The 11,418-nt window shown below is 25.8% G+C and overlaps 3 protein-coding genes across 3 annotated transcripts; 2 read left to right on the plus strand and 1 right to left on the minus strand.

The window, feature by feature from the left end:
* Positions 1-326: 326 nt before the first annotated feature.
* On the plus strand, positions 327-3,486 carry LOC130678455 (probable serine/threonine-protein kinase dyrk1). The gene is made up of 4 exons (XM_057485659.1): positions 327-362; positions 830-1,324; positions 2,683-3,087; positions 3,481-3,486. The coding sequence occupies exons 1-4, from the start codon at positions 327-329 to the stop codon at positions 3,484-3,486; spliced, it is 942 nt and encodes a 313-aa protein (XP_057341642.1).
* Positions 2,458-6,200, plus strand: LOC130667817 (putative uncharacterized protein DDB_G0286901). Its single transcript, XM_057469675.1, has 3 exons — positions 2,458-2,586; positions 2,683-5,004; positions 5,388-6,200. Exons 2-3 carry the CDS (start codon positions 4,936-4,938, stop codon positions 6,141-6,143), a joined length of 825 nt encoding a protein of 274 aa, XP_057325658.1. The 5' UTR covers positions 2,458-2,586; positions 2,683-4,935; the 3' UTR covers positions 6,144-6,200.
* Positions 6,201-9,460: 3,260 nt separating this feature from the next.
* LOC130665429 (putative uncharacterized protein DDB_G0289263) lies at positions 9,461-11,418 on the minus strand. The gene is made up of 2 exons (XM_057465816.1): positions 11,112-11,418; positions 9,461-11,023 (listed from the first exon to the last, which is right to left on the minus strand). Exons 1-2 carry the CDS (start codon positions 11,166-11,168, stop codon positions 10,226-10,228), a joined length of 855 nt encoding a protein of 284 aa, XP_057321799.1. The 5' UTR covers positions 11,169-11,418; the 3' UTR covers positions 9,461-10,225.

Here is an 11,418-nt window from a genome sequence, read left to right on the forward strand (position 1 = left end):
TTGATTCAATTTTTTTCCTGTGTATATATAAGTATAATATTGAATAATTGCTTAGCGAAAGCAAGTGGAGTCCCCCTTATAGGCCATTATCTTAAAAAAATAAAAAAATTATCTCTGAAATATTTTTGTCGAAATTTCATTACGGAATCTCTCTAATCTCAATTATCGATAATAATGATAATAATAGTAACATTCGACAAAAATATTTATTGCGAAACTAGGCAGTTGACAAAACACGCGTAGCAACGTAACAGTCATATCAATTGAACTTTTTTTAATTTTCATAAAAACAAATGAACAAAAAAATGTATCATAAAAATATAGTCATGTTCGCTTTCTTGTTTTCGTTGACCGAAATAAAGGTAATTAACCCCTAATAATAATAATACCCTGATTAAACAACTGAATTCGATCGAATTAAACAGAATTAAATTTTTAATTCTATTTAATTCAGATAAATTCTGTTAATTCGGTACCTAACTTAAAAATGAATTCTGTCTAATTCAGCAGGAAAACCAGAATTTGTCCAAATTAAAATGAATTTAAATAATTCTATTCGATTTAATTCTGATTAATTCGAAAATAATTCTCCAATTTCTGGTTATGAATCCGAATTAAACTGAATTAAAACGAATTTGAAATTTTTAAATCAGTTTTATTCTGTTTAATTCAAATTCAAATTTTCAATTCAGTTGAATTCTGTTTTGCAGAATTCGACAGAATATAACAGAATTAAAATTTTTAATTCGGTCGAATTCAGTTTAATCAGGGTAGTAACACTAATAATTTATTATAGTGCTAATATAATAAGATATTTAATTTCTGAAAGGCGCGTTCAATTGGAAATAATAATTCAATGGTGAAAAATGAAGATTGTTTTCAAACTGGATATAATACGATCAAATGTTTATCTAATGACTTCAATAATTCAATGGAAAAAAATTTATATACTGTAGAATTAATCAATTCGGCAATTAATGATTATAAAAATACTATAAATAATACTAGAAAACGAAGTACTCCAGACAATGATAATGACGATGTTAAAACATGGACTATACATGATAATAAGGAAAAACTTATTATCGACAAAGGGAATAACAATAAGCTTACAATTATTATTAAGAATGATAGTAATGCAATAGCTCTAAGCACTATAAACAACAATAATAATCAAATTTATGTTAAACATAATAGTAATAGAATTACTATTAGTGATGGTAATAATAATGTGCAAGAATGTACTATTGATAACTATAGTGATGTACTTACTATTAGAAATCAAAATAATAATAAAAATAGTGTTACTATTAATCATAGTAATGTAATTAATATAGATAACAATAATAATAATTATAATGTAATAATTATTAACAATAATAGTCATATGATTATTATTAATAATGGTGATAATAATGTTAATAAGATTGTCATTAATAATCATAGTGAAATGATTATTATTAACAATAGAAATAATAACGTTAATCAAATAACTATAAGAGGAAAAAAAGGACGGATTGTTATTAATAATTTTGCTAATGCCGCAGGTAATGTTAATACAGTTAATGGTCATATTTACGATTAATGTACTATATTTTAAGTTATTATTGCTAATAACAATAACATTGATAATAAAAATGGTGATCAAAATTCTTAACACGCAAATTATTAAACCGATACTATATTAATATTTATAATTATAATGAATAATGTATTAATGAATATGATTAATTTATTAGATGAAAAACAATGATAATCATGAGATAGTTGTGATTAATAATAGATTAGGGGTGTGCGATTAATTTGTATCGCAGTGGATTCAAATTTTTAAATAATTTGAAAAATTTGAATTCTTGTGTATTATAGTTACTTTGTGTGTTCATGAATCGAAATTTTGGAGGTATTATAAAGGAAAACATTTCAATATTTCATAACAGAATAAGTCTAAACCAAATCAATTTCGACTTGATTTCAACTTTTGCGTCTTAAATCGTGATTAAGTAATAAGCTAAAGTCTAAACCAAGGCGAAAGCTATCCCTGGTAAAAATTTTTCGGACTTTTATCCGAAAAGGTCTTCAGAACTCTGAAAAAGTCTTTAGAACTCTCGAACTGAGTTTTTCGGACAGAAGTCCGAAAAATTTTCACTAGGGATGTATTTCACATCTCCTTAAAAAAAAGTCGAGTTTGTCGTGTAAAAAACGGCCCCGAATTTCGACGGTAAACCAAGTCTAAATCAAGTTTTATTTTTGACCCGGATATGCATAATATTTAAATCATTACTTAGCAAAAACGAAAAGAGTCCCCCTTACAGACCATTATCTTAAAAAAACAATAAGATTATCTCTGAAATATTGTTGACGAAATTCCATGACGAAATTTCTCTAATCTCAATTATCAATAATAATGATAAATGTAGTATTCGATGAAAACATTTATTACAAAAATACGCAGTTGACAAAACACGTAGTAACGTACCAGTCATATAAATTGAACTTTTCATAATTTTCATATAAAAAATGAACACCAAAATGTATCATATATATACATTTATTTTTGCTTTCTTAATTTCGTTCACCGAAATAAAGGTAATTAACTCTTAATAACAATAATAGTAACACTAATAATATATTATGGTGCTGATATAATAATATTATAATAATAAGATATTTAATTTCTTAAAGGCGCGTTCGACTGGAAGTAATAGTTCAGTGGTAAAAAATAAAGATTGTTATCAAACTGGATATAATACGATCAAATGTTTATCTAATGACTACGAAAAGTCAATGGAAGAAATTTTATATACCGAAGATTTAATCGATTCGGCAATTAATGATTATAAAAATACTATAAACAATATTAGAAAACGAGGTACTGGTAATGATAACAACGATGATAAAACATGGAGTATGCACAATAATAACGGAAGACTTAATATCGACAAAGGAAATAATAATAAGCTTAGAATTATTATTGATAATGATAGTAATGTAATTTCTCTTAACACTAAGAATAATAATAATAATAACATTTATGTCAGACATAATAGTAATAAAATTACTATTACTGGTGCTAATAATAATCTGCAAGTATGTACTATTGATAACGATAGTGGGGCACTTACTATTAGAAATGAAAATAATAATAAAAATACTATTACTATTAATAATAATAGTGACGTAATTACTATTGATAATAATAATAATAATGATAATACAATTATTATTAATAATAATAGTCATATGATTACTATTAATAATGGTAATAACAATGTTAATACGATTATTATTAATAATAATAGTAAACTGATTACTATTACTAATACGAATAATAACGTTAATAAATTAACTATCAGAGGAAAAAAAGGAAAGATTGTTTTTAATAATAATGGTAATGCTGCTAATAATGTTAATACAGTTAATGGTCATAATTATGATTAATGTACTATAATTTAAATTATTACATTAATACAATAAAAATAGGGATGAAAATATATAACACGCTAATTACTAAACCGATACTATTACTACTAATAATTATAATTAACACGGAGAGAAATGTCAAGTAAATATGCCTATACAGCATAGTAAAGGTTACATTACTCTATAGTTCGTGTCACGTCGCTTTTATGTGACTTCTTATACAAACTATAAAGTAATGTGACCTTTATTATGCTGCATAGGCATATTCACTTAACTATTCTCTCTATGAAGAATGTGTCAATAAATATGATTTATTATGTGGGAGTACTTTTCCACTCTCAGAAAAAATTCCGTCAACCACCGTACTTTTCGGGTCATAAAATCCCTTCCCCTGTATTCAAGGGGCTCATGACGTCACGGGATCCCAAGTACAACTGGTAGAGCACTCGGCGCGATACTGAATCGGTCTGGGTTCGATTCCCAGTTCGAGCTGTGTATATTTTTCTCAATTTATCTATAAATTGTCTTATTGAAAAGGTTTGCATGTTTAGGTTTCCACTATATTTAAGTGTTAGCAAAGACTAACACCCTCGAGAGTCAAGGGGCATAAGGCAGATTTTCCTCAGCCTTCGGAAGACACGCACCACCAGTTTGGGACACTGGTCCCGTTTTCTTTTTTTCCTTATCGTATCATTGTAATCGCGGAGTACTGTTTTGACATTTATACTTACATACAAATTTGATAGATTGTATCATATTGCTGTGACTATTCTCTACGGGTTTTATTAATTATTGTGGAAATCATTTAACATTATTAAAACATTGTAAAGAGTGTAGTTATAAATTTAAATAAATCACTGAACTAAAGAATTTAGACTACTACAATCAATAATATAAAAACTAATAATAATAATAATAATGAGATCCCGGGAAAAAATGATCAGGTCTGAAGGCTCATGTCTGATCAGACCTGAATTCACCCAGTTATTTATTTTTTCAATTATAAGCCTGAAAGACTTGTGCTTGTACAGATCTGATCAGGTTTAATTATTTTTTCCGGGTCTGAAACAAAATAAATTTTTTATTTTTACGTTATTGAAAATTGTAAATATACATTATATTAGAACATCTTAATGTTCTACGATGTAAATTGATTATCATAAAAATTATAAGACAGAGTATTATATGAAGTTTGTAGTGGGCAATTATCTATGTAAACGACCAAATATGTTAAGAAAATTTTTTTGAATGTTTTATGTGTACAATTATTTAAATTATTAACCTTGTAAATTCAGTCCCCCTTACAGACTATTATCTTAAGAAAATAAAAAAATTATCTCTGATGTTATGTTGACGAAATTTCATTACGACATCTCTCTAATTTCGATTATCAATAATGATGATAATAATTATAGCATTCGAAAAAAATATTTACTACAAAAATACTCAGTTGACTAATCACGTAGCAACGTACCAGTCATATAAATTGAACTTTCTTAAATTTTCACCTAAAAAATGAACACGAAAATGTATCATATATATACATTTATTTTTGCTTTCTTAATTTCGTTCACCGAAATAAAGGTAATTAATTCTTAATAACAATATTAATATATTATGATGCTGATATACACGGAAAGAAATTTTCTTTAAAAATTACCATTAAATTCACTGTAATCGTGGGACATAATGCGGCGCTTCTATTTATTACCATTTTTGAAATAAAAATTACGAAAAATTTTATTTATTTTGTGGTAGACTTCATAAAATTAACCGAAAACCGAATAAAATTTACAGTAGACTACGGTAAAATTTGTTGAAAAAAAGTTAAAAATTATCTTACTTACCGACAAATAATTAGGTCGTGCCATTCGTCCCACGATTACCGTGAATATGACGGTAATTTTTAAAGAAAATTTCTTTCAGTGTAACAAAATTATAATAATAAGATATTTAATTTCCTAAAGGCGCGTTCAATTGGAAGTAATAGTTCAGTGGTAAAAAATGATGATTGTTTTCAAACTGGATATAATACGATAAAATGTTTATCTGATGACTACGAAAATTCAATGGAAGAAATTTTATATACCGAAGATTTAATCGATTCGGCAAATAATGATCATAAAAATACTATAAACAATATTAGAAAACGAAGTACTGGTAATGATAACAACGATGATAAAACATGGACTATGTATAATAATAACGGAAGACTTAATATCGACAAAGGAAATAATAATAAGCTTAGAATTATTATTGATAATGATAGTAATATAATTTCTCTTACCACTAAGAATAATAATAATAATAACATTTATATTAAACATAATAGTGAACGAATTACTATTAGTCATGGTAATAATAATGTGCATGTATGTACTATTGATAACGATAGTAAGGGACTTACTATTAGAAATGAAAATAATAATAAAAATACTGTTAATATTAATCATAATAGTGACGTAATTAATATTGATAATAATAATAATAATGATAATATAATCGTTATTAATAATAATAGTCGTATGATTACTATTAATAATGGTAATAACAACGTTAATACTATTGTTATTAATAATAATAGTGAACTGATTACTATTAATAATAACAATGATAACGTTAATAAAATAACTATCAGAGGAGATAAAGGAAGGGTTATTATTAATAATAATCCTAATGCCGCTAATAATGTTAATACAGTTAATGGTGATAATTGCGATTAATGTACTATACTTTAAATTATTGTTGTTAATTCTAATAACATTGATATAATAAAAATAGTGATGAAAATAATTAACGTGCAAATTACTAAACCGATACTATTAATATTAATAATGTGAGGTAAGTGTGCGCAGTGGATAAGTGTACACAAACACAGGCATTTCAGTCCGAAATAAATAGGTTTGCGCACACTTATTCATAACGCACACTTGTCTCACATAACTCCTCGGGAAAAAAAGTTCATGTTTGACTATATATATGTGTATAAGTTAAAAGAAATTTCTTAGCCTTTATATATGGTCACATATGAACATGTATGATTCATATATGATCTTATATGGTCATATCTAATTATATATAGCCAGATATGAATTTTTTGTTCCCGGGTTTATGAAGAAAAACTTTTTTTTTTGGTTAAAGAATATTAATTTCTTAAAATTGATATTCTTGATTAAAGAAAAAATTTATTCGATTGATAAATTTCAAATTTTGATTCAAGTATATTTTTGTTAGATTAAAATAAAAAAAATTTAGCTTAGAGAACCTCAAAATATTGCTCCATGGATATAATCGACTTGAAGCAAGAATGGTAAGAACTCAGTTTTAAAAATGTCAGTCTCTTGGTTTTGAAACTCTCCTATAGCTGATTGCCCAATTAAGACATCTCTGTGTCGTTATTCTCCATGGTCAGCCTAGTGGATAGTAGACAAGACTGCTAGCTCAAAGGACGCGAGTTCAATCCCGTCCGAAGTCAGTGTTTGTTAAAAACTAAGTTGAAAAATGGAGGTTTTATGAGAATGAATGAGTTTTATGAGAAAGTATAGCCTTTATACATACAGTTATGAGAATATATAGTTTTTTTCAGTAGGGTAGTTACAATAGCTTTCTAAGACTTTAACCCTTTTCCGGTTGACCTCGAATCCCTACTCTTAATTTGGATCATCCGTATTCGTTTTTAAGTGAGAGAATGCTAACCTATTTAGTAGAGAAGGGGGCGCATGCACTAATACGATTGAATCGATACTCATACAGCCTTACTAAGAACTGTAATTGGTTTTATACTCACACAGCTCACACCAAGATTCCTCGAGACTCCAAACCGGGAAAGGGTTAAAACATTAATCTGCTGAAATTTTCATTTTCAAAAATTTGACTGAAAAAAATACTTAACTTACCTTTATATTGTTTCTTTCAAATTAAAAATTTTCATAGCAGGAAGTTAAAAATACTGAAATAATTAGTACTTGTTATCATAACTGTTTATTCATTGAATATGATTTCGAAATACAACTTCATATACATTTTTAATAATTAATAAAAAAAAATATTTTTTTTAAATTATATGATAATTATAATAATAATAATTTGAAATAGATCCAGCCAAATATGCAGGCATTAGTTTTATATTCATTAATATTTCGTTAAATACCATTATTATTATTATTAACAATATTAATTTAATAGTGGATACATTAATAATTATGAGCATTAATCGTATTAACGTTACTATTACAACCATTATCATTGATAGTAATTCTTCCTCTTTGATTATTAACAGTAATAGTATTGATATTGTTGTTATTATTATTAATAGTAATCATCTCACTATTATTATTAATAGTTATTGTATTTATGTTGTTGTTATTATTATTTATGATTATCCTCTTACTATTATTGTGAATAGTAATAGTATTTATGTTATTATTATTATTATTAAGTACAATGACATTACTACTGCCACTTATAGTAATCGTATTTTTATTATTATTCCCATTATAAATAGTCATAACTTCATAATTATTGTCCATTGTCCATGACTTGATATTACAATTACCATTATTAATAGTAACTACTTCGTTACTATGATTATAAGTACAGAGTTCGTTATAATTACTACTCATTGTGCTATTACGGAATTATTCTTTTCGATTGAACGTTCCTAGTAATAAATTGAATATACATTTTATTATTATTGTTATTATTATTATTGTTATTATTATTATTGTAATTTATGTATTAATTAATTACCTTTACTTCAGCGAGTGAAATTACGACTTAGTAAATTAAATTGGTGACCGGTAACCTGCGTCTTATGTTTACGTGATTTGTTTTTTTTTCTTACTAAGTATTATTATTATTATTATTTTGTTATGTTCCAGCTGTCATGCATGGTACATTTTTACCCAACTTGTCTGGGCAAATACCTCGAGTAGATAATAATAAAAATGGTTATCATTCGCAATCAAAAGCAAACGTAGATGTCAGCACTTGGGTTGTCGAATAACATAACCTTGATATTAAAACGTGACCTTGGTCTTGAAACGTGACCTTGATCTTAAAGGATGAGCTCTCGTGTAACAATGAATGGACGGAAAAAATCAAAGACTAAACGGGGGTATCAAGGTTGGAGAGAGACAGTTGCGGTTGTAAAGATTTTCACCGCATATGCGCAGAAAGATAAATGTTTACGTCTCGTAAAGCGGGAACTGCGTGGAAAGTTTTAATTTTTTTGTTTGGAGGGAAAGAAATTTTAGTTTTATTTTGTAGAAAATATTGTTGAATTTTTGAATCCTAGTCTGACTTAAGAAAATTCATATTTCATAAAAAAAATTTTCTGCAATGAAAAATAAAAAAAACAGTAAATTGAAAATTTCGTTTTTTCGATATTTTTATAATTATTGAGTCACTTCATAAGTTGTAATTTTTTTACTTAAACTTGATTACCTTTTTTTGCTGTTTACTACCTTTCTGAAATTAGAAGAGCAAACAAACAATAACCACCCTATATACTTATATACAATCAGATGTTTTTTTTTAGCACTCACTTTTTTGACATCTATTATCTAAAGTTCGTTTTGCAGAAATTATTAAGCAATTTAAAACAAGCCTGTCATTGAAAATTATCAATATATTTACCATAATATAATTCTTGTATGCATACCATGGTGGCGAGATCTACCCACGGTAGCAAACCACTAAATATTATATTTTAGTGTCTAAGTTTTTTATAGTTGATTTTATATACCTTATAAATGTATTTTGATCTGAGTAAAAAAAGAAAAAAAAAAAAAAAAAAAAAAAAAAAATACATATATACATTATCGGACAATAATTTCCATTGGGTGGCAAAGCATCCGGAAAAAAGAAATCTGAAAATAAAAATTTATATGACTGGTTTTCTACAAATGTAAGCATATAAAATTAATAATCTGTAAAAAAAAACAACTATTTAAAAATAAATGTAAAATTATAAAATAAGTAAATAAAGATAAATCATATAAAGCTATGGTAAAAAAATCAAATAATTTGGTATTCATTTTTTTGGAATTATTTATTATGTAAATACAATATTAAAATACAATTTTAGAATACAGTTTAAATAAATTGATGACACTCAAAGTTAACATTCATTTTACATTGAATGTAAACTCTTTTGCCAATAACTTCCCTGTGGAAAAGGTCTTATAAAATCTCATAAAAAAAATTGCTATGAGAAAACGATCAGTATTTGTCCGCGAAAAATCTCAAAAATTCTGATACAATCATTTTCTCATAGATGGTGCATCAAAAAAAAATTTTCCTTAAAATTCTCATATAAATTATCAGAATCTATAAGAAACAGAAACTGTAATATTGTGATTATAAGTATTTATAAGTTTTCGAAAAATGTAAAGTTTACAATTTTACAAGTTTACAAAATCTCATAGATATTTTCGAAGCTCATAGATTCTCATAAAAAATATTCAATATCTTATCAGAATTTATGAGAGTTTTTCCACAGGGTTACTGTAGGTTTAGTATCTCTTATACGTTATCCAATATATCATCATTATTATTATTATTAACAATCAAATTTAAATTCTGTACCTGCCCAAACAACTCAATTGCATACATTGTCACATAACAATTTGCTGTAATTTAAGAGTTAAAAGCTCAAGAGAATTAGTTCAAAATGTAAATACTTCCTCACACCAAATATAATTTTTTTTATGTAAATTGATTAATAGTCTAATTTGTGGGCCCGATTGCAACCAATATATATGGAAAGCAATTAAATAAATATATTATTATTAACAATATTCACTCAATAGCTAGTACATGAATAATGATTTTCATCATTAATTGTATTAACATTATTAACATTATTATTATCGTTAATAACAATCCTTCCTCTTTTTCCTCTGATAGTTATTTTATTAACGTTATTATTTTTATTATTAATAGTAATCAGTTCATTATTATGATTAATAATAATAGTATTAACATTGTTATTACCATTATTAATAGTAATCATACGACTATTATTATTAATAACGATTGCGTTAACATTATTATCAGTATTATCGATATTAATTACATCACTATTGTGATTAATAGTAATAGTATTTTTGTTATTATTTTCATTTCGAATAGAAATTTCTGCGCTGTCATTGTCAATAGTACAAACGTGGACGTTATTATTACTGTCACTAATAGTAATTTTATTACTGTTGTTTTTAACAAAAATATTGTTTACGTTATTGTTCTTAGTGTTAAGCGCAATAACATTACTATCGTTTTCGACGACTATTGTAAGCTTATTATTATTTCCTTTGTTGACAATAAATCTTCCGTTATTATTATACATAGTCCATGTTTTAACATCATTGTCATTATTTTCAAAAAAAGTTCTTCCATTATTATCATTATTATTATTATTATTATTGTTATTATTATTATTATTATTATTATAATTCATTGTTGAATAAAATGAATGCGCGTTATACAAATTTTTGTCAATACGATTTTTAAAATAATTTGAAAAACAGATTATTTGATTGTTTCCTGTTTTATAGCAATCGCCTTTTTTTCCAGCTGAGTTTAAAGTTTCAAATGAACTTGCCTTTAATAAGTTAAATATCAAATTATATCTGCACAGTATAATTATATTCAAACATTTATAATTATTTAAATTTAGTAACTATAATTACCTTTATTTTTGCAACAGAAATTATGAACAATACAATCCAGTTATTGCTTAAAGACATTAGTTATAGTTTTTTTAAGAAATACTGTTTCAACTGATGACTAGTATGCTTCTACGCAGATTTTTGACTGAATACTTTTATTGCGACGGATATTTTTATCAGTTATTATTATTATTATTATAACATATTCCGGCTGTCAAACAGGATCCCGTTCTCACTTAACTTTTTCAGAGTCAATTACCGACCAAAAGTCTACTCCCAAAATAAGGCTTCTTGGTTACCAACCATAAAAAATACCATAAGTAGATAC

The sequence above is a fragment of the Microplitis mediator genome, chromosome 1 (genome assembly GCF_029852145.1).
Source record: "Microplitis mediator isolate UGA2020A chromosome 1, iyMicMedi2.1, whole genome shotgun sequence".
NCBI classification, from domain to species: domain Eukaryota; kingdom Metazoa; phylum Arthropoda; class Insecta; order Hymenoptera; family Braconidae; genus Microplitis; species Microplitis mediator.